This window comes from Gracilinanus agilis, chromosome 2, assembly GCF_016433145.1.
Source record: "Gracilinanus agilis isolate LMUSP501 chromosome 2, AgileGrace, whole genome shotgun sequence".
Classification (NCBI taxonomy): Eukaryota; Metazoa; Chordata; class Mammalia; order Didelphimorphia; family Didelphidae; genus Gracilinanus; species Gracilinanus agilis.
Window position 1 is genome coordinate 455601679 of NC_058131.1, and position 23550 is coordinate 455625228.

At 37.8% G+C, this 23550-nt stretch overlaps 1 protein-coding gene across 2 annotated transcripts in view; it reads left to right on the forward strand.

The window, feature by feature from the left end:
- The window catches only part of DCAF5 (DDB1 and CUL4 associated factor 5), a 143606-nt gene that overhangs the window by 66202 nt on the left and 53854 nt on the right, over positions 1-23550 (forward strand). For both annotated transcript variants that reach the window (XM_044664811.1, XM_044664812.1), the window contains exon 6: positions 16624-16837. In XM_044664811.1, the coding sequence (XP_044520746.1) occupies positions 16624-16837 (214 nt within the window). The remainder of the gene's footprint in view (positions 1-16623; positions 16838-23550) is intronic.

The window sequence follows — 23550 nt, forward strand, 5'->3', positions numbered from 1 at the left end:
CTCAGGGTGGTTTTGATAGTAGTAGACTACTTGCTATTTCTTGTCATGGCTTCAAACATTTAAGTGCTTAATAAGGCAAAGGGGAAAAAAAAGAGCAAAAGTCCCTGCCCCCCACTGAGCTTATCTTCTGAGGAAGACAACAGGTAGGTAACTAGATAATTTCAAGATACATACAGAGTATATTAAGGTAATAGGAAAAGGGAAGGGCATTAGTAACTGGAGAATTGGGTATTTGAGTTGAGCCTTGAAGGAGTCCGGAAAAATTAAAATGTAGAATTGACAGGCAGAACATTCTAGGATAGGAGGCAGCCAGGGCAAAGAGAGGAGGCGATGGAGGATCTGACAAGTAAACCAGTGTTGCTAATTTTGGCACATGTGAATGGGAGCAAGGTGGAAAGAGACTAGAAAGGTAGAAAGAAAGGGGATTACCTTGGCAGCTGAGTAGAGAATGAATTGGAGTGGAAAGAAACCTAAAGCCCACCAGTATGAAAGCTATTGCAGTAGTCTGGGCAAGAGAGGATGAGGGCCTGAAGTAGAGTTGTGGCTGTGTGCGTGGAGAAAAGGCAATATATTGGAGAGATATTGAGAACGTATTAATGACACCATTTGCCAATGAATTACATACATGAGGTGAGTGAAAGAGATGCATGGTGCCTATAAGGATGGCGGTTCATGATAGAAATAAGAAAATTCAGAAAAGGGCTGGGTTTGGAGGAAAGGATAGTGAATTCTCTTTTGGACATAGTGAATTTGAGATACCTGTAAGACATCTAATTTGAGGTGTTAAAGAAGCAGTTGGAGATGTGTGACTGCATCTCAGCAGAAAGATCTGGGCTGGTTAGATTGATCTTGAAATCATTTGCACAGGAGCAGATAAGATCCCCACTTAAGATAATATAGAGTGAAAAGCGTCAGGAATCCAGGACAGAGCCTGGGGGACCCCTACAGTTGGAGAATATGCCTTGGAGGAAGACCCAGCAAAAGAGAAAGCAATCAGATAAATAGCTTCAGAGAATGACTTCCTACCTGAGCAGTCAGGACCTGTGGACCAAATGTTTATGTCTACCCTGGGTAGTCTAACCTCATGTACTAATCTTTGGTCCTCTGGAATCCACTAAACTGCTTAGATCTCTGCTTGGGTTTGTTGTCTCTGCAAACACAGGGAATGTGAGCCAAGGGAGAAGCTCTAGAGTGGATTAAAATAATAACAGTAATGCTAATAAGATAACATTTAGATAGTTTTCTAAGGTTTGTAAAGCACTTTGCCTGTATTATCTCATTTGACCTTATGAGGTTGGTGCCATTACTTTTTAATAGTAATTATATTTATATACTCCTTTGTGGTTTACAAAGTGCATCACACACATTTACTTAATCAATCAAAAATCGTTTATTAAGCTTCTACTATGTGCCAGGCACTGTGCTAAGCATTGGGTATACTACAACAAAAATAAAACAGTTCCTACCCTCAAGGAGTTTGTATTCTACTCATGGCCTTTATGAGGTCAGTAATGCAAGTATCATCCTCATTACTCAGATGAAGATTTCAAAGATTTAAAGTGGTTTAGTTTTTCTAGAGTCACATGATTAGTAATTGGCAGGGAAGATTATCTGTGATAAAACCAGGCAAATAAGAGGACAGGAATTTCTTTGACAGCAGAATCTATGCTCATAATAAATCCCCACAGATTGTAGGATCATAGATTTAGAGCTAGAAGGGATTTTTGAGACCATAGAGTTTAGTACTCTTATCTTATAGATGGAGATTTGAGGCATAAAGCAGATAAATTATTTGTTCCACGGTCATATAACTCTTAAGAGTCTGAGGTAGAATCTGAATCCATATCTTTTTTTTGGGGGGGGGGGACTCTTTTTGCTTTAGAAACAACTCTAAGCAGAAGAGCAGTAAGGACTAGGCAATTGGGATTAAGTGATTTGCCCAGGATCACACAGCTAGGAAATGTCTGGGGTCAAATTTGAATCCCAGACCTCTCTTCTCTAGACCTGACACTATCCACTGTGCTACCTAGCTGCCTGAATCCATATCTTCTTGACTCCAAGTCCAGTGCCCTACCCATTAGGTTGGTGCCACTATCATACCCATATTAACAAGTCATTTCATTTTCCAGTGCTTCAGATTTACTCTGATGGTAGATAGTATGAAGATAATATAGAGTATTAATAGTATCCTGGTATCCATCAACCTTGTGTGACTATGCTATGGACTGAGTCACACTACTTAAAGATATTTTGATTTGAATTTCATTCAAGCCCAATAGCTGACCCCAGTTACCTTGAAACAATAAGGATTATAGAATTTTGCTTCTTTTTTTTTTTTTTTTTTCTGAGATGGAAAGGAGGTTACTACTTAGTCTATGACTGTGATTATAGTTACAAAGCCTGAGCAGTAAATCATGCCCTGGGAAAAAGACACTGCACCAGGATTCTTGGAATATCACAAGTCTCCAAATAACTTATTTCCCATAGTTTCCATTTTAGGCATGAAGTAGACTACTTCTAGAGAAAACTATCCATCAAACTGTCTTAACAGATAACCTGGATCTCCCAGACTCCTGCTCCTCGGCCAACCCAGTTTAGACCAAATAGTCATAGGAAAACAATGATGCCTTGGCATACCAGTGGTTTTGTAGTGTGACTCCCAGGCCTTCACTTGATTCATCTTTGACCTCATTTTTTTTTCTCCATTACTGAAGGCTGGTGACTACTAGTAAGTATTCTTAACATTTTTTATTTTCTATAATAATAATAATATCCCTTTATACAGCACTTGAAGATTTGCAGTATTCCTAAAGTCCATTTTTGGTCCTCCCATTCTTTCCTGGAAACAGTGACCAAACAGAAGATTTGGAATTTTGATATCAAGAGATTCCTCCCTTTGCCCTCTCTTTAATTTTTTTTAGGCCTTTGTGTAATACCACAGTTAGCTGTTTTATTGAGTTAGAATGTGCTAATTTCCCCTACTTTTCTTTTTCCTTTACACATGCAAACAAGCACTTAAGCATTTCACAAACCTTTTAATGAGAAAAATTAAAGGAAATCCATATTATTTCATTTTGTTTATCCATTTGGCACTCTTGGATAGTATCACCTGAGTTACTTAGTCATAGTCATGGGTATGAGAATCTGAACTCCAGAGTCTAATCCTGACTCTTCCAATTGATTCTCTGCATTGTATTAGATGCTTTCATATTCTTCAACTTCCCTAAATTGTTTTTATTACTCTCCTATGAAAGAGAGAAAAGACTGATTCCTCTAGGAGGATTGCTGGGCCAAGTACTTTTCTAAATGTTCTTTTAATGTGTTGGTTGCATTAAAGAGAAACACAAAAAAACATTTCTTTCCTCTCCCCACCTCCTCCAAATATTGTGAAGAGGGAAGAGGATGAATTTATTGGTTTTATTCTTTATAGAAATAACTTAATTTGAGTGAATCTTGACCAATTGCTAACACTTTGAGGTCTCTTTACCTGACTTGTTCTGTGTGAATAAAGATCAGCACTGCCAAGAGAATTGGGAGTTTTCATTTTCCCTTTTCTTCAAATGAAAGAAAAGCAACTGAGGATACATGGAGGCAGTGTTGTTGAATAATTGTATCTTTATCTCTCTAAGAGGAAACCACAAAGTTTCTTCTCTCCCAAAGGGAGTGTTAAGAAGGGCAGAAAAGAAGAGAGAATTTCAGGCATTGTTTCTGGAATTTGAATCTGATCTTAAAAGGAACTCTAGTATCTTTGCTAATAAATACAATCTAGAAATCACCTAGAATTATGAATCTAGAGCTGGAAGGAACCCCAGAGGGTAGCTAGTCCAATCTGCTCTTTTTACTGATGGGAAACTGAGGCACAGAGGGCTTGAATGTATCATTGTAATCCACCTGAGATTTTCATTGGTCTTCTCTAAATCTTCTACCACCATCCACTCCCTCCAGTTTATCATTATCTTCAATTTATGACTTAAAGAACAAAAATAGGAAACATTCCAAGATAGAGTAGCTTGATGCAAATTAGCATTATGTCAGCTGCAGCCAGAAACATCAAAGGAATCTGAATTCAGCAACAGATCATCCTTCATGACAGGGAGAAACACATTTGGTGAATATATATCTCTTATTTTGTGCCTAACTCACTTGGTATTAGTAAACTTGGTAGAGAGCAGGTGCTTAATAAATATTTGTTGAATTTGTTAGGTGCTTACTCTGACCTTGAGTTGTAGGAATAGCTAACTGAAGACCATCTGTCAAGAGAAATACAGGAGAAGATGAATATGGTACTTCCCTCTGGTACCTAGCTGCTTTGCTCTGAGAGGAATAGATTTCTCAAATTCAAGTGGTGGGGACTGCTATTCTTTTTGAGCCGGTGTTCCCATAGGCTTGTCAAGAAAAAGATTTCTATGAACTATTTCTGCTTGGGAAGTACAATGAATTATTTTCCCTTCTGTGTCAACAGGAAATAAAAAAAATCCAGAGAGGCCCTTGAAAACCTTTAGACTTTTGCCAGGTGACCATGGTTGAACTGAAAATAAAAGAAGAGAATGTATATGAGTAGACTTGAGCTATAATCATATGATTATCCTGGACAAATTTTGGTTCCTTGGAATTCCAAGCTTGCTTGGAATTAAGAATAGAAGTGCTTATTAACAAATGGAAAGAGTGTTTGCCAGTTGCCTTGTCTTTCTTGAAAGGTTAGCCCAACTGAGTTTACTTAAACTGTTTCTGAAGCTAAATTTGTTTTTGTTCTCTCTTATTCCTATCCCTCCTTACACTGACCCACCAATCCATTTGCATATATATGACTGATATCATATTGAAAGGCTTGTAAATTATGTGAAATTATGTGGTCGCCAGTATTTATTATATCTTGCATCAGAAATTTATTTACAAATAGAGCAGAAACAATAAAGAAGAGAAATGTGAGGGGGATACAGAAGTTATTTATCCTATCATCCTAAATGTTTTGCTCCAGGTCTGCTTAATCCAGGCAGAGATTAATTAGCTCTCAACCAGGAAGGTTGGTAGTGAGTAACCACGTGACCTCTTCCAAGATGGAAGCTAGTCTCTCCAGAAGCTAGGAAAGGGGTCAGCCTTTTACTCACCCAAAACAAAGTAATCCAAGAGTCAGAGTCCAAGTAGAAGCTGAGCTCTGAGAATACAATCCAAGCTGTATTCTCTAGCAACACACCCTTGAAGACTGTATAAGACTATCTCCAGAAGACAGTCTCTTCAGACTATCTTCTCAAAGACAAATCTACCCTGAAGGAGTTTGGGGGTTGCTTTTTATGGTGACTTCTTATCCCTTCCCCTCTTCACAGGGGCCAATCACAGTTTCCAAATTGCCTAGCACTTCCCAGGGGGCAGTGTCTATAGGATCAACTTCTCACCTTCTGAAGGTTAAGTTCTCATCAAAAAGATTCACAATTTTCTGATTTGATTGAATTTCTCTATGTATCTTGATAGCTTCTCACCTAGTACTAAGTAGGGCATATAATCTTTTGTTGATTCATTTCAAAAGTTACTCCTGTCTTCAGTCTAGTTTAGGTGCTAAGTATAGGGGTACTTATGTTAGTGTAAACTCAGAATGGATAATAGAGTAAAGAATTCTCTTTCACAACTATAACAGCCATCTCATGGGTCTGCCAACCTTAAATCTCTCAACAACTTCCATTCTTCACTTATCTGCCAAAGTGATTTTCTGAAGCTTTGGTCTGATCATGTCTTTTCCCTCCCCACTAAGCCCATCCCTCTGTATTCAATAAATTCCAGTGGTTAATGCCTAGCACTTCCAGGATGAAATATTAAACTCCTTTATTTGGCTTTTTTTTTTAAACCCTTGTACTTTCAGTGTATTGTCTCATAGGTGGAAGAGTGGTAAGGGTGGGCAATGGGGGTCAAGTGACCTGCCCAGGGTCACACAGCTGGGAAGTGGCTGAGGCCGGGTTTGAACCTAGGACCTCCTGTCTCTAGGCCTGACTCTCACTCCACTGAGCTACCCAGCTGCCCCTTTATTTGGCTTTTAAAGATCTTCACAACCTGAACACCTTTTCAGAATTCTTGTATTTGCTTCATTTCATTTATTTTCAATAATATATCATTCAGCCATGTTGATTTACTTGCTGTTCCTTGCACATAACTTCATCTCTACTCTCCATGCTTTTGCAATGGCTGTTGCTTCTCATGCCTTAAGTGTTTTGCCTCTTGGAATCCCTGAATTCCTTTATGACTCAATTTAGGCCTGGAGTGAAGAGCACTTGGGTTCAAATTTGGTCGCAAACACTTCCTAGCAGTGTGAACCTGGACAAGTCACTTAACCTTACTTGCTTAGCCCTGGCTTCTCTTCTGTTTTAGAACTGATACTAAGAACATGTGAGTTTAAAAAAAAAAAAAAAAAGACTATTTAAATGCAACCTTCTATAGGAGCCCTTATGAGTGACTCAGGCTGTTTTATTCCATCTACTTTTTATGTATTTTGTTTCTACCTAATTATTTAAAACTTTTTTTTTTTCCTGGCCAATTTTAAAATCTTAGGGGAAGCTTAAAAAACCAGCATGTGAAGCAGAGGGCTCTCTCTGGCATTTTTTGGCTTGTGGAAGAAGCTCTCTCTCCCTGAGGAACAATTCTGGTTCTTAGCTATGTAAACTATCTCTGGCAAGCAACAGCATGGGGCCAGCAGGGAACAGGACTGACTGGGAATCTAGGACTAAGGAAGCAGCAGCAACTCAGCCAGACTTTGGAAAGTTAGGCTGGTAACCTTTTTCTTTCTTTCTCTTTACTAATAAATACTTATAACCTTAAAAAAAAATAAAACTTTTATTTTCCCCTCAGGACTCCTTTATACTCTTAAAAATAGCTGATGATCCCAAAGAGCTTTTGTTTATGTTGATGAAACTGATTAGTCAAAAATTATTTCTTAGTGCATTTAAAAATAGTAATAATAGGGGCAGCTGGGTAGCTCAGTGGAGTGAGAGTCAGGCCTAGAGACAGGAGGTCCTAGGTTCAAACCCGGCCTCAGCCACTTCCCAGCTGTGTGACCCTGGGCAAGTCACTTGACCCCCATTGCTCACCCTTACCAATCTTCCACCTATGAGACAATACACTGAAGTACAAGGGTTTAAAAATAAATAGTAATAATAGAATGGACACATGAACACATATTTTTATGAAAAATAACGTTTTTCGAAATAAAAATAATTGGTGAGAAGAATAGCATTGTTTTCCATGTTTTTGCAAATTTCATTAATATCTTATCTTATCAAAAGACAGTTGGATTATCATATCGACTTCCAAATTTAATTTACTGCTGTATGTTGTTCTTGTTAAACTATATGTAGAAATATATCTCTTTAAAAGGATTCATCGACCCCTAGATTCCTCAGACCATACTTTGAGAAATGCAGATTTATCTGTCTCCTCCATTAAATATCATTCTTTGATTCCAAGGACTATTTTTTCTAACCTCTGCTTTTGCTCCTATATTCATGCTGTTGAATGAAGGTGGAAAATATCTTGCAACTGTTCTGACAAGGGTCCACTACAAATTTGTTATGTAAATTGGGCCCTAATTGCTGCTAAGCAATCCTCCTACCCTTCTCTAATTAACTCACAATCCCACACACTCCACAGTAGCTCTTCTAAACTTTTTCATCTCTCAAACCTCCTGTGACTCTCCTTCCTCTAGCCTCCCAACTGAGAACTTTCTTATATTTCTCTGAAAGCTCTTTTTTTCTTCCTACTTCTTATATCACTCAGATGCCCTTCTACCACTATCTCCTACTTCTCTCCTGTCTCAAATTAAGAGATGGCCCTTTTTTGCCAAGCCAAAGTCCTCAACATGTACACATGATCCCATTCTGTCTAGCAGAGTGCCCTTTCTATTATCCTCACTCTCATTGATCCTGTCTTTCCCTATCTGCTGACTACTTCCTTATTGCTTCCAAATATGCCTTGGTATCCCCATCATAAAACAACTTTAACTTTATCCTTCCATCTCTGCTAATCTTGGTCCCATAGTAGATGCCCCCACTTTGCTCTCAATTAACTTCTCTTCTCTTCTCTTCTCTTTGCTTTTGACCTCATCGATCAACTGAAACTGCCCTCTCCAAAATTACTAATGACCTTTTAATCATCCTGTCTCATGACCTTTTTATAATCCTCATCCTTCTTGGAGTGCAATCCTTAACATTGTCAGTTATCCTTTTTTTCTTGATACCCTTTTCTCTCTTTCTGGGTTCTCAGGACAGGACTCTCCTGGTTCTCCTACTTTTCTAATCATTCCTTTTTATCATCCAATTCCCACCCAATAGATGTCCCATAGGGTTCTCCTTCTAGGCTGTCATCTCACCAGCTCCCATATATCCAATTACCTCTATGTTAATGATTTTCAAATCTACTTATGCAGCTCTGGCTATTCTGTTGACCTGCAGTTTTGTATCTTCAACTTCCTATCGGATATCCTCAAACTGGATGTACTAGACATATCTAAAATTCATCATGTTCCAAACTTGAGCTCATTATATTTTCCCCTAAACTCTTCCTTCCTTCCAGATTTCCTTATTGATAATACCTGACGATAGCACCATCCTCCAGCCTAGCATTCATCTGCTCCTCACTCTTTTTCACCACCTCCCATTCAGTCTGTTGCCAGATCCCATCAGTTTCACCTTTGCAATATTTCCTGAATATATCCCCCTACTCTCTTCTGTTACTGTCACCCTCTAATGCAGGCCTTCATCTCCTTACACCTGGACTGTTGCAGTAATCTGATCATGAGTCTGCTTGCCACAAGTCTCTACGCACTGTAGTCTACCTTCCACTCATCTGCCACGGTCATTTTCAGGTCTGGCCATGTCATTCTTCTCCCTCAGTAAGCTCCAGTGGCTCCTTATTCTGGGATTAAATATAGGATATTCAAAGCGGCCACATATTTTAATATATATCTATAAATACCTAAATTTTCCTTCTTACACAACCTAACCCTCCTCCCCCGTCTCAATACACTTTACACCTCTGCATTCCCATATGGTCTTTGATCCAGTGACACTGGTTTCTTTACTATTCTTTAGATGAAACACTTATGTCTTATGGCTCTGGCTATTCCCTGTAAGAGGGAAAATTTAGGTATTTATAGATATATATTTAAAGTATGGCCGCCAGGAATCAACAATTCAGGTTGATTCCCTAATTAAATCAGACCCAAGTCAGCATCGGGTTGAGGAGTTTATTTACAATCAGGAAGGTAAAGTATAGGAATAAAGAGAAAGGGAGAGGCTAGAGAGAAGGTTAAAAGGCTAAATAAATGAAGCTGTAAGCCACAAGGCCCAACAGCCAGATAGGCTGGTGCCTGCTTAGGTAGAGTTTAGAAGCAGCCCAGTCAGGCCAAAGAAGTCAGCCTAACTTACCCACGTGACAATACAGAATGTAAGCATTCTGTGGTCTCAGGAGCTCCTTCAGCATCAGGTTCAAAGCCGGAACTGCCTCAACAGGAAGTAACTCACTTACTTAAAGAGATAGTGTCTTTCCTCACTTCCCGTGGGTCCACCTCTAATTCAAATGGACAAATGGCAGTCTCTACATTGATTTGGACTGCCCAAAGGGCAGTCTCTTGTTCTTGATTTGTTACTTATTGTCACGTGTGGGTAACTCGTCTTCCCTCCCCACTAAGGAGGGTGAGGGTGACATCATTTCTACGCCTAGGTTGGGTAGATTTTTGACTATGAATGGGCTAGATTTAATTCCATTTACACACCCCCATACCTGGCATGCTCTTCCTCCTCACCTTTGCCTCCTGAGTTCCAACACTTTAACTCCCAGCTAAAATCTTACCCTCTATATGAAGCCTTTCTCAACTCCTTTTAATTCTAGTGTCTTCCCTCTATAGATTACTTTCTTTTTATCCTTTGTATAGCTTGTTTGTACATAATTGTTTGTGTGTTGTCTCTCCCATTAGATTGTGAGCTCCTTGAGAGCAAGGAGCTACCTTTTGCTTCTTTTTGTATTTTCAATGCTTGGCACAGTGTATGGCTCATAAGTAGGTGCTTTATAAATGTTTCTTGATTTATTGACCTTTCTTTGTTTCCTCAGTGCTTATCATAGAGTAAGCATTTAATGAATGCTATGCTGAATAATAGGTATATGAAATAGCATGAGCAAACATGAAAACAATAAAATGTGATTATTTTTTTTTTATGGAGAGTATAAGATGGCTTGATCGTAGTATTTGGAGAGAAATAGTATGAGTTGAAAGGACCAGATTTTTCAGTGGATCAATAAATGTTTGTAGGTTTGGGTACAAAGATAATAAGCTGTTTTGGACTAGATGAATTTGAGATGTCTCAGAGACATTGACTTTGAAGTAGTCAATCGTCACTTTGGTGATGGGGGACAGAGGCTCAGGGGAGAGGTTTGGTTTGAATATACTGACCTGTGAATCATCTTTGTAGAGATGACAAGGAGACCATTCAGCTGATAGTAGAGAACCATAGGTAATACAGTTCAAACGATCTTCTGTGATTTTGTTACATACAAATTCTCCCAGGGAACTGGAGATAATGATGCTTTAAACTTAAAGAAATACTGTCTCTATTCACCACCACTATTGCTCTCAAGCCTCCCACTGGTGCTCTAAACAAAGCTAGACACTCACAGTGATGTTACCAAGTATTTAATATAAGTAATACAGAAATTATCCATATGTCACAGTCTCCATATAAACTCCCACATTCTCCCCCTCAGTGAGAAGAGTGGATACACACTTTTATAAATCTGAGATAGAAACATGACTGAGGAAAATCCACATGTTTGGTGCAACTCATAACTGTCAACTAAAAGTCTTGATGTTATTGATTCATTCAGGAATGTTTTGTATCACATGAACCACTTTACAGCTGGACTGTTCACCACTCTACTCCTGAGTAAATCTACTTCTATTCTCATTGATGAAGCAGTGATAGACTCTTCTTAACTAACAATTACCCTTAAAAAGTCATTGAGAAAGTGTTATACTATTATGTCTTCTAGCAGTTTCCTTTAAGTCAAAGAACTGCCAAGGTTATCAGACTGGTTTTCTGGACAATGCAAACAAACCCAATCAGCTTTTCTACCCACAGGATTCTACATCCTCCAACCAGTTAATCATGTAGGGAATTCGACAATAAATCAATTTCAGAGCCTTTTATTTCCCCTTTTTTGTTTCTTTCTTTTACCAGAAAGAGCAGCACTTCTCTCACCCTACGGATGGCCCCAGAGAGAAATCAGGTTATCTTCCAATGAGAATCAGCCACTCTTTTTTTTTAAAAGGCGGGGACGGGACACCAAAATAAAATCAAGGGATAAGAAAGAGGAATACATTGGGAAAAGAGAAAAAATTAGGAGTATATTATCTCACATGAGGAGGTACATAAGAATTAATACAACAGAGGGGAAGATGTGAGAATGGTAGGCAATGCTTGGACCTTACTCTCATTGGAATAGCAAAAAGTAGGACTAACATCCACCTGCAGTTGTAGATGGGCTGTGGAAGCCCATCTTACCCTATAGGAAAGTGAGAAGGGAAGGGAGAATAAAAAAAGGGGGAGTTGAGGTAAAGGGTAGGTGGATGAACTTGGGGAGGTAGTAGTTAGAAACAAAAGTATTTGTGAAGAGAGAAAGGTTGAAAGGAAAGGAAGAGAAGGATAAAAGGGGGAAATAAGATGGAGGGAAACACACAATTAATTATGAGTGTGAACAGGATGAACTAACCTATAAAATTTAAGAGGAGAGCATAGTGGATTAAAAACCCAGATTCCCACAATATACTGTTTATAAGAAACACATTTAAAGCAGGAAGGGATGTCCATTACTTGAGGAATGGCTGAAAAAGTAGTATATGATTATAATAGAATACTATTGCACCATTAAGAAATGAACAAGATAGTCACAAAAAATCCTGAAAAGACCTATATGAAGTGATGATGCAAAGTGAAGGGAGCAGAACCAGGAAAATGCTATACACAGTAACAGCAATAAAGTAGGATGATCTAACTATTATCAGAAATGCAAGGATGCAGAACAACTCCAAGGAACCCGTGATGAAAAAGGATATTCAGTACCATAGAAGGAACTGACAAAGATTGAAGCATGCCATTCTTCACTTTATTTCCTCCGTTTCTCTAGTGTAAGAAATATGTCTTTCACAACATAATGAACATGGAAATATGTATTGTGTGGAGATTAAAATTAATGTCCAATAACTAAGTATTATATTTTAAAAGTTTTATTAATAATAACTAAAGACAACTATCTAACCCAGGCCACTTGCAAGAGCAAAAGAGGAGAAAGGTGGAACTTCAGAACTCTTACAAATGTGACCACGCAAAGGTGGACAAAGGGAAAAGCATTCTAGGTAATGCAGAAAGGAATTTTGGGTAATGTAGTTTTAGGGGTTCAAGATATTTCTAACTATACAATTATATAAATGTACATATACATATGTACAACCTATATCCTATTAGTTGCCATCTTGGGGAGGAAGGGAGAGTGGTGGGAAAGAATATAGAAAAGTATCAAAAAATTGTGCCAGCATGTAATCTAGAAAAAAAATTTTAAATTTAAATTAAAAAAAAAAAAGAATCATCTATTCTCCAGCCAGGCAGGAGCTAGCAACTAGACTTTTCTTGTCTGCTAGATTCTTCCTGTTTCTTCTTGACCACTGCAGCTTTCCTAGGGTCACATCAGTGCTTCCTGGTACTCAATGACTTACTTTTCCATTATGATATAAAAAACTCATGAGCTCCCCTTTCCAACAATAGTTCTTATCTAATCACTCTATAATCTTCAATACTTTGTTGCTATTTTCTTAGTTTTAGTCTCTAGAGCCTTAAACAATGACCAAAAAATTAGATGAGGGACTACAATGTCCAATGTATTTTTCAAACTCATTCTCTTAACATTTTGTGTCTCTGAAAAACAAGTTTCTTCACTGTTACATTTTATATTTTATTAAATAAAAGTTCTCTTCTCTTTTTAGCCACTGAACTCTTCACATATCAAAAGGGTAAAAAGGTGTTCTTTGTAAATAAACTGTTAGTTCTTAAGCTTTTGCTGTACATTGCCAGCCACTGTGCTACATGCTTGGAGCTAATAGAAAAAGGCAAAAATATGTCCTTGCCTTCAAGAAGAACTGTTGGGGGAGACAACATACAAAAATGTTCATGCAGGATATAAATAGTTTAAGTGGAATGTAACCTTAGAAGGAAGGTATAGGAAGAGAGAGAGAGAGAGAGAAAGAGAGAGAGAGAGAGAGAGAGAGAGAGAGAGAGTGTGAGAGAGAGTGTGAGAGAGAGTGTGAGAGAGAGAGTGAGAGAGAGTGTGAGAGAGAGTGTGAGTAAGTATTCGAGTGTGTAGATGTTATTGGGAAAGGCCTCCTGCAGGAGGAAGAAGTTGGGCTGAATTTTGAAGGGAGCCAGGAATTGGAGGATAAGGAAGTAAAGCATTCCATGCATGGAAGTCAGGGACATCCATTACACAGAATATGGAGATGAAATGTCATGTTCAATGATTGTGAGAAGGCCAGTGTAACAGGATTGTAGAGTATGTAATTGGGAGTAATGTGTAAAAGACTGGAAAGATATGAAGGAATCAGATTGCAAAGGCCTTTAAATCCTCAAGGTAATAGAGAGTTACTAGAGTTTATTAGTTGTCTCCATTTAGATCTAAGTTTTCATTTTGTGGTCCCTGAACCAGTTATTATTTTTATTATGTCTGTAAAGAATGAATTTATGATTTCTGACTTTTTATATTTATTAGCAATATCTCTGTACCCATATGTGTATAAGTGTGCATAAATTGTATATATAAAGCAATATACACATATTTTAAATAACAGTTTCATTTAGATGTATAGCCTTTTAGCTATAGTTTCTCTAACAATCTGTCTAGTTCTATATTTTCCCTTTAGTTTATCTTTGTTAGACTTATCTAAGAATGAAAGAGGGATATTGAAATCTCCTGTCATTATAACTCAGATAATTTTTATTCATTTGTCTCTAACAGGTTTTTTTAAAAACTAAATTATGATTATTTTTCCCTCTTCTCCTGTAAACTTGATACCATGTCACTTCAGTTATTTTAGCTTAATCTTTTTTTTTCTCTTACATTCTGCCTTAGTATTGATTCTAAGATATAAAAGCAAAGGGCTAGGCAATTGGGGTTAAGTAACGCCCACAGTCACACAGCTAGGAAGTATCTGAGGTCAAATTTGAAGTCAGATTCTCCTGACTCCAGGCCTGGCACTCTATCCTCTGTGTTACCCAGTTGCCCTGCTGCTAATGCTTTTCCATAGGGCTAGATCCTAAAGCTTCCTCCTATATTGAACACTTCACTGTTCACCAGTCTAGTTCTCTGGTGAGGTGACTTCTAAAGGATAAAACAGACTTGTTGAATGCTGGATTCTTTCTCTCAGACTTAATGAGTGCTACATAGTCTCACACATATAGGTCCTACCCCTACACTCTTCCTCAGTGGGCATAGAACACTGCCTCACTGCTAGCACAACCTGAGCAAATGTCCGCAATTTGGAGTTCTCTAATTCGGTTCTCCAAAGCACTGTAGGGTGGTAGGGCCAGGGTAAAGAGTGAAGTTATTTTGTAAAGGCCATTGGTTAACTTATGCAGTCTTTGCTGGGAGCTTGAATAGTTGATGAGTGGTGATTGAGTATTCATTAGGAGTTAGGAAATATTGGTTTTATTTGCTACTAGTTCACCATGCTTTTACTTTCTTTGGGTTCTTTATGACCTAGAGTCCTAGACCCATGTTGGCAAACCTATGGCATATGTGCCAGAAGGGGCTACTCCCCTCCTCTTCTCCATGTGTACCTAAGAACATTTTTCACTTCCTCTGCCCCTCTGCCCTGCAGCCCAATGGGAGCACTTCCTCCGTCCCATCTGGGGTAAGGTGAGATGTGAGGATTGTAGTTTGGGCCCTTGGTCTCTAAAAGGTTCTCCATCACTATCCTAGACCAGTGATGGGCAAACTGTGGCCCGCAGGCCAGATTCTGCTCCCTGAAATGTTCTGTCTGGTTCTACAACGTTATTCCTAATCTGAAGAATACAATGAGTAGGATACAATACAATGAAACTTCAGAAGAGTTGCCTTAGAAGCAGACTGACAGATGAGCATTTCCTTTCCTTCTTTAAAAAGTTTTCCCGTCACTGTCCTAGACCATGGAGACAACTGAAACTGCTTTATTTCTCACATAAAAACTATTTGGGGGAGATTTGAAAGGTCATAAGGATCAGAGAAAATATCTAGGTCAGCCACATAACCCAGAAGTTTTCCACTGGATTTTATTAATAAGGAGAGAGGACCAGTATTTGATATGATCAGACATACTTTTGAGTAGAGGATGGAGTAGGGGTGGGAAGAGACTTGAGGCCAACACATTAATAAGACCAGGTGAGTGGTGATAGCAACTTGCACCAGACTTAATGTTTGTGTGAGTGGAAAGGAGGGATATACAAGAGATATTGTGAAGGTAGAAATTCAAGAAAACAACAAATTGGTTTTTGGAGTAAGTATGGAGCCTAGATAACTAGGAAAGGTAATTGTTTCTTCTACAGTAATTCGAAGGTTAAATAGAAAGCAGATACATGTATCTTATAGCTTAAGGAATCTTATGTATCTTATAGTATAAGAAAACAGGCAGGCCTTGAACCCAGGGTTCCTAACTCTGAGGTCTCAACTTTTCTTCATAACAAATATGTTGTTTTCATTTGATAGAGTAAAGGGTATTGTTTTTGATGATAGTGAGTTTCTAATAGGGGAAAGACAAATATATCCATTATTATTAACTAGTTAAATTGGACATTGATTATTCTAATGTCTTTACAAGTATGTTCTTTTAGTTAGCTTCAGTAAGTAAGTGAACCAGATTACAAGAGAATGCCTGTTCTTCCTGGATGCCAGATTTCCATTTATGTTATTCACCACCACCCCCCCAAATATAAAATGGGAGTTAAGAAGCAAGGCACAGAGCAGTTAGATAGGAATCTAAATTTGGAGACCTTGAAGGTCATCTAGCTCAATTCTGTCATTTATAGAGGAGGCATCTGGCCTCCTGGAAGGTAAAGTGACTTGCCTAGGGTCACACAGGTATTGAGTATCATAGCTGGGATTTGACACCAGATCTTTTGACTCCAAATCTTGCATTCATTCCACAATGCCACAGTGCCTCCCCAGATTTACCAAGGGCAATACAGGAGAGATTTTCAACTTCTATTAGTCTATCCTATAGAAATAACAATTTTTTTTTAGATTTAAATATTTTATTTTTTTAGAAAAAGTTTTCCATGGTTACATGAATCCTGTTTTTACTTTCCCCTTCACCCACCCCCTTCAAACCCTCCCCCCCATATCCAATGTGCATTTCCACTGATTTTAACATGTGTGATCAGTCAAGACTTATTTACATATTATTGATAGTTGCATTGGTATGGTCAATAGAAATAACAATTTTATTGAATTTCCTCTTAAGAGTTTCACAAAAAATTCTTAGGCATTTGCCACATAGAAATAATCATGGGTTCTTTCTTTAGGCTCCCTTCAATAGTACAAACTCTTTTCCTATTTTCTGTGTTTCAGCTCTCTCTTACGTTATGGTGGTAACCTGTCTCTCCAAAGTGCCATGAGTGTCCGGTTCAACAGCAATGGGACCCAGCTGCTAGCCCTTCGGCGCCGCCTGCCTCCTGTTTTATATGATATCCATTCCCGCCTACCTGTGTTCCAATTTGACAACCAGGGCTACTTCAACTCATGCACCATGAAAAGCTGCTGTTTTGCAGGAGATCGTGACCAGGTAAAGGAAATGCATTTTGTCTCATCAGTCCTAATTCTTTATATTCTCCTGTTTATACACTGGATTGTGGCTATTTTAGCATCCTGTCCCATCCTGGTTAAGAACACTTTTGAAGGGGGTGGGGGGAGGGCAGCTGGGTGGCTCAGTGGATTGAGAACCAGGCCTAGAGACAGGAGGTTCTAGGTTCAAATCTGGCCTCGGACACTTCCTAGCTATGTCATCCTGGGCAAGTCACTTAACCCCCCTCCCCCCCCCCCATTGCCTAGCCCTTACCACTCTTCTACTTTTGAACTAATACACAGTATTGATTCTAAGATGGAAGGTAAGGGTTTAAAAAAAAACACTTTTGAAGGAATAGAAAAAAGTGTGTTTCAGGAATGGTTGGTACTAGCATTGAACATTCTTACCCCACATCATTGTGGACTAGAGTACATTTAAACACAAGAGTAAGCAAAAGCCCTGTCAAGTTGTTAAAATGATTCTGAGGAGATAGATGCAGTTCCAAATTAAAGATGGAAATTGGTATAAAAATTAGCCCACCAACAAGAGGTTTTTTGAATCAGACAGAATTGTCAGACAGAAAATGAAATGATGAAATACCCCAAATGCAGTCCAAAAAATGTATAACACACATTGGTGATAACATAAACTGTGAGCACCTTTGATTCAGAATGAACTAGAAACTGATTCTTCTCTTTTCCTGCCAGGAGAAGAATAGAGAACCCCAGCCTGTGAGCTGAGTTGTCAGTTTGTTAAAAATGAACTGGATATTCTTTCATTTTTCTTGACCCTTCCAGTGCCCTACCTTGTGATTACAGATCATGAAACACACTATAACCCCATAAAGAAACAGAATTACAGATAACTCAAAGCAGTGGAAAAGAAATGATTTGTCCATAGGTTGCAGCTTATCACCAACAATGGCATGTATATAAGAATTGATCTAAAACTATACATCTAGGAAATGTTTACTAGAAAGAGAGGTAACAAGATGGATAGGCTCGGTGAGTTAAAAGACTTAGGAAATTTTTAACAAACTGTATAGGTCCTTTATCAAGGAGTTATGGAAGGGCATGGTCAAAAATAACATAGTGAAGAAGGCCTGGATGGATTGTGATCTACACTACTGGAATATTCATGCATATACTGAAGAACCACTGAAGCATATTTTTATTGTCAATTCTTTTATTGGATTCTTATACTTTAAAAATTGATGATCAATTACCTAAAAATAAAATTAATATGGAATAATTGGAACCAGGACACAAGGTATAAAATAAGCAAAGCCTCCATTTAGAAGAGCTTTTTAGATACCATCTAAGCTTATCTAACTAATCAAACAGATGAGAAATGTGACCAATGTCAAAAAACTAGATAGTGGTGGAATGAGGATCAGAACTCAGTTCTTCAGACTCTTCCCATTCCATATTCTTTCTAGACCACCAAGGACAGCTTCCTTTTTCTTGTATCTTAAGCTTTTCTTCCTATCATGCTTCAATTTTTCTCAGTAAGGGAGTAAGAAAATATGATTTGCTGTAGAATAGTTTCCTTTCAAGATTCTCCCATGTGACGTTACAAGTAGTGATGTTTCATCTGGAGCAAACTTTCCTATTGTTGCTTTAAAAGACACAGTCCCAGGATTGTTCTTATTAGATTTCTTTAATTATTCTAAGTTTAATAGTTTCCACCTTCAGATCATGTGACATAAGCAAACTACTGGTATTGTTCTGGCTCTTTAAGCCAGTGACACTGAACTCTAATGGCCCTTCAGGTAGAAAAAGAAAATATATTAATCCACAAAGCTGTACATGATTGTGTGCTCCAGGACACACTCTGTGCTATATAGAGCATTCTTGTTGCCTGTCAAATTTTTTTAAATTGCATGTTTATTGATGTTTTTATTTTCTTATATATTTTTAAAAATTCTTTAAAAATTTTTTATTTATTTAGAAATATTTTTCCATGTTTACATGCTTCATTTTCTATCCCTCCCTTTTTCCCTCCCCTCTCCCAGAACCAACAAGCTATTCCATTAGGTTGTACAAATGTTATTACTTGATACCTATTTCCATATTTTTCATTTTTGCAATAGAACAATCTTTTAAAGCCAAAATCCCAAATCATATACCCAATTAAACAAGCGATAAGTCACATGTTTTTCTTTTGTGTTTCTACTCCCATAGATTTCTCTCTCAATGTGGGTAGCATTCTTTCTTATAAGTCCTTCAGAAATGTCCTGGATTATTGCATTGCTACTAGTAGTAAAGTCCATTACATTGGATAGTTCCACAGTGTTTCACTTTCTGTGTATATATAGTGTTCCCTTGGTTCTGCTCATTTCACTCTGCATTAGTTCATTGAGGTTCTTCCAGTTCATAAAGAATTCCTCCAGATAATCATTCCTTATAGCACAATAGTATTCCATCACCATCATATACCATAATTTGTTCAGCCATTCCCCAATCGAGGGACACCCTCTCATTTTCCAATTTTTTGTCACCACAAAGAGTGCAGCTATAAATATTTTTGTACAAATATTTTTCATTATTATCCCTTTGGGTTGCAAACCTAGTAGTGGTATTGCTGGATCAAAGGGCATGCAATACCGATATCTTTCTTTAATTTTTTTATAATACATTTCCCATGATGTCTTTTTCTCCATCCCCTCCCAGGAAAAGGGAGAAAAAATTCAGCAAAACTAACCAAAATTTTTCCATAAAAAGTCTATTATTTGTAGTGTATCACACCTGTACCCTTCTAATTCTTATAAGAAGTGGGAGGAATTAGAGTAGCTGTCATTTTATATCTCTTCTTTGGGGCTAAGCATTGTTATCATAATTTCAGTTTTGTTCAGTTTTGATGTTGTTGTTGTTGGTATATTGTTATGGTCATTGTGTTTATTGTTTTTCTGGCCTTGCCTACTTCAGTTTGTATCAGTTCACCTTTTCCTTTATTCATTCTGTTCTCCATCTCTTAGAGTATAGTAATAAATCTACTATAAATGTTCTGATCCCCCTGTAGGTCTTCATCCAAACCTCATTCCCCATCCCCTACAACCCTTTTCCTTATTCTCTTCAATTCATCAACTCCAAAATTTCAACCCACCACCCACCCCTTCCATTATGCCCTCTGAAATGCCTCTTCTATAAACAACAAACTTTCCTTCATCCTAACTCTTTTCCTTTCCCAATCTTTCCATCTTCTAGCTATTATTGAAGCCTAGTTTTTCCCCTAATGACACAGCTCCCTGGCCACCCTTTCCAGTACTAGCTGTACCCTAACTCATTCCCCTTGGGTCATTGGTCAAGGCAGAGGAGTTGGAGTACTCCTTGTTTCCCATTGGTACTTCTGCTTCTATCACTCAGTAACCTCTCCTCTAAGGTTTATACAATTTATATCTACTACCCAATCAAACTCCAAGTAGCTATTGCCTATAGACCTCCAAATCACTCTCTTTTCTTCCTCAGTGAGTTTGGTAACTGGCTAACAATTTTTCTTTCCTTCCTTAATTCCAGTCTTATACTAGAAGTTAACAGCATACGTAGTGACTCTCCCTCAAATACCCTAAGTCTACATTGGTGAATCTATGCCATGCGTGCCGGAGGGGGCTGCTCCCCTCTCTCTCCTCATGTACCTGAGGACATTTCTCCCATCACCTGCCCCTCTGCCCAGCAGCCCAGTGGGAGCACCTCCTCCTTCTCTTGTCTGGGGTAAGGCAGGGGGCTCACATGCAGTGTACGGGTTGTGGTTTGGGCACTTGGTCTCTAAAAGTTTTATCATCACTGCCCTAAGGCTGCTCATTTGCCATGACCTATTACTCACACAGAGGTGGTCAGACCCCTTGACCTTGCCATTACCCACAAATATACCACACTTCATGTTCAAGAATTCCAAAATCTTATTTGACCATAATCTATTGGTTTTCTACTGCTCTCTCTACCTTTCCTTACTGAACCCTACTCTTTGTCCACACTGTGACCTTCTAATCCTTTGACTCCTTAGTTTTCTCCTGGGCCCTTACCCCTACATTAGACATTCTTTTCCTTATTCCAGCTAGTAAATCATTTGAACTCTGTCCTGTCCTACACCATTCCCTTTTCTTCTCCTGACACTGTCACCTCTTTGGTTCAGATCCTCCTCCTCTTAGCCCTATACTATTGCAGTAATCTTCCTTCTTCCATTCATCTGCCAAAGTCACTGTCCTAAAGCTCAGGTCCAAACATGTCACCTCCCTCCTCAATAAACTCCCATGGCTCCCTCTTTATTGCCTATAGGATCAAATACAAGATCTTGTTTGGTATTCAGATCCCTTCATGAACTTTCTCCCCAATCTCTTCCAATCTGAGGGAAGATGACAACACTTAAAAAAGGATCTAAGAAGCAATAGTCATGTGATCAACTCTGGAAAACAAGGATTGGCTGGTCTAGGCCCTTCTTCAAAATGGAGGATCCAGGAAGAATTTACTAATGGAAAAAGGGGCCTGGAGGAGCAAGTGGTGGAGGCATAATTCACTTTGAATAATTCAAAACTTCTTTTTAGAGTGGACTGACCAGATCACAGCTTTATTAACCATGTATGCTTGTCTTCACTTAATTCTTTGACATTTTCTATTTACATCTTTTATCATCTTTAACAAAAGAAGTGAAACCTCAGGGTTGTTTTGATTTCTGTTTCTTTAATTATTAGTGATTTGAAAGATTCTTTCATATGATTTTAATAGTAATTTTTTAATTTTAAAGATGAGGAAATGGAGGCAAATAGGGTTAAATGACTTGCCCAGGGACACCCAGGTACCAAGACTTTGAGGCTGAATATGAACTCAGGTCTTAGTAAAAAGATAATTACTGCTTATAATATCGATTGAAATCTAAAAATAGTATTCCCCTGCATTGAGAGAAAGGAATTGAAAAAGCATTTATATAATGCCTATGTAGTGCTAAGTACTTTTTACAAATATTACTTATTTGATCCTCACAACAACCCTGAGGGATAAGTGCTATTATTATCCTTATTTTACAGTTGAAGAAACTGCAGAAGACAGAGATTAAATGCCTTGCTCAGAGTAACATAGCTGAGCAAGTGTCTGAGTGTGGATTTAAACTCAAATCTTCTGATTCCAGGCTCTGAACTGAATCTACTGTGCTGCTAGTTGCATCACTACTGCTTTTTAAGTTATTTCTCTGATATTCTAGATCTTTTCCACCTCCAAATGAATTTTATTAATATTTTGCCCAGCTCTGTATAACATATCTTTAGTAGTCTGGTGTAGTACCAAATCTGAAACTTAGCTAAAAAAATTTTTTTTTATTATACTTTGCCTAGCCACAAGCACTGAATATTCCTCCAGTTATTTAAGTTTCATTCTTTATTTTTTAAAAGAATAATTTAATTGTATCTGTGCAAGTATTAACCATGCATTGATAGAAATAAACAAAAAGAATAATAAATCATTCAAACTGGCCAAAAGGTTATTAATAAGTTATAGTGGACATTATGAGTGGAGGAAAAGAGCCCATGAGAATTAGGGTTGCATCATTGTAGTTGGGAGCAATGTATTGATTTAAAAGCAGATGGGAATTTTTTTTTTTAATTTTAAACCCTTAACTTCTGTGTATCGACTTATAGGTGGAAGAGTGGTAAGGGTAGGCAATGGGGGTCAAGTGACTTGCCCAGGGTCACACAGCTGGGAAGTGTCTGAGGCCGGATTTGAACCTAGGACCTCCCGTCTCTAGGTCTGGCTCTCAATCCACTGAGCTACCCAGCTGCCCCATCAGATGGGAATTTTAAAAAAATCCTTAAAATATAATACCAGAGAAATATATGAAAATACAAACTTATTTCTTGTAACTATATGTGAATAGACTAAAAATTGCATTCTTAAAAACATTAACAAATTATGAGTATTAAACTGGATATGCAGTTTGAAAAATTAGAAAGCAAAAAGCAGGTCTTGAAAATCAGAACTATAAAAATTATAAATTACCTAGAGACGGGAGATCCTAGGTTCAAATCCGGCCTCAGACACTTCCCAGCTGTGTGACCCTGGGCAAGTCACTTGACCCCCATTGCCCACCCTTACCACTCTTCCACCTATGAGCTAATACACAGAAGTTAAGGGTTTAAACCCCCCCCCAAAATTATAAATTAAAAGAGTATAAGTACTGATTTTTAAAAATCTAATTTAAAAATACTAAAAGTTGATATTTCAAAAAGACTAATGCTCTTTTTAAAAATTAGATTGGGTAATGGCTTATAAAGAAGAGGAAGAAAAATAAAATGGACAAAATAAAAAATAAACATAGTAAGACCAGAACAGAAAAACAGTAAAAAAAATAAATTCTTAGAACCTGTTGTAAAAACAATCACTACCAAAGTCCTTTTAAGAAACAATTATAATCCTAATATTTATTCTGGGGAAACAAAGAAAGAATGATTGACCCATACATGTCGTTAATAATTTTTGAATGAAATTCTCATGAAAAAATGACAGAAATTATCCTAAAAATGATTCACTATTATCAACTTGGATGCATACCAGGAATGCAAGGATTGTTCAACATTAATAAAACATTTAACATTATTAATCATATTAAAAACAAAACCCCAGTTATATCAATAGATGTAGAATAAGCCTTTGATAAAGTATAACTTATTTGTAGTATTAAAAAACTCTTCCAAAAAAAAAAAACTCTTCCAATTGCAGTCATAGAAG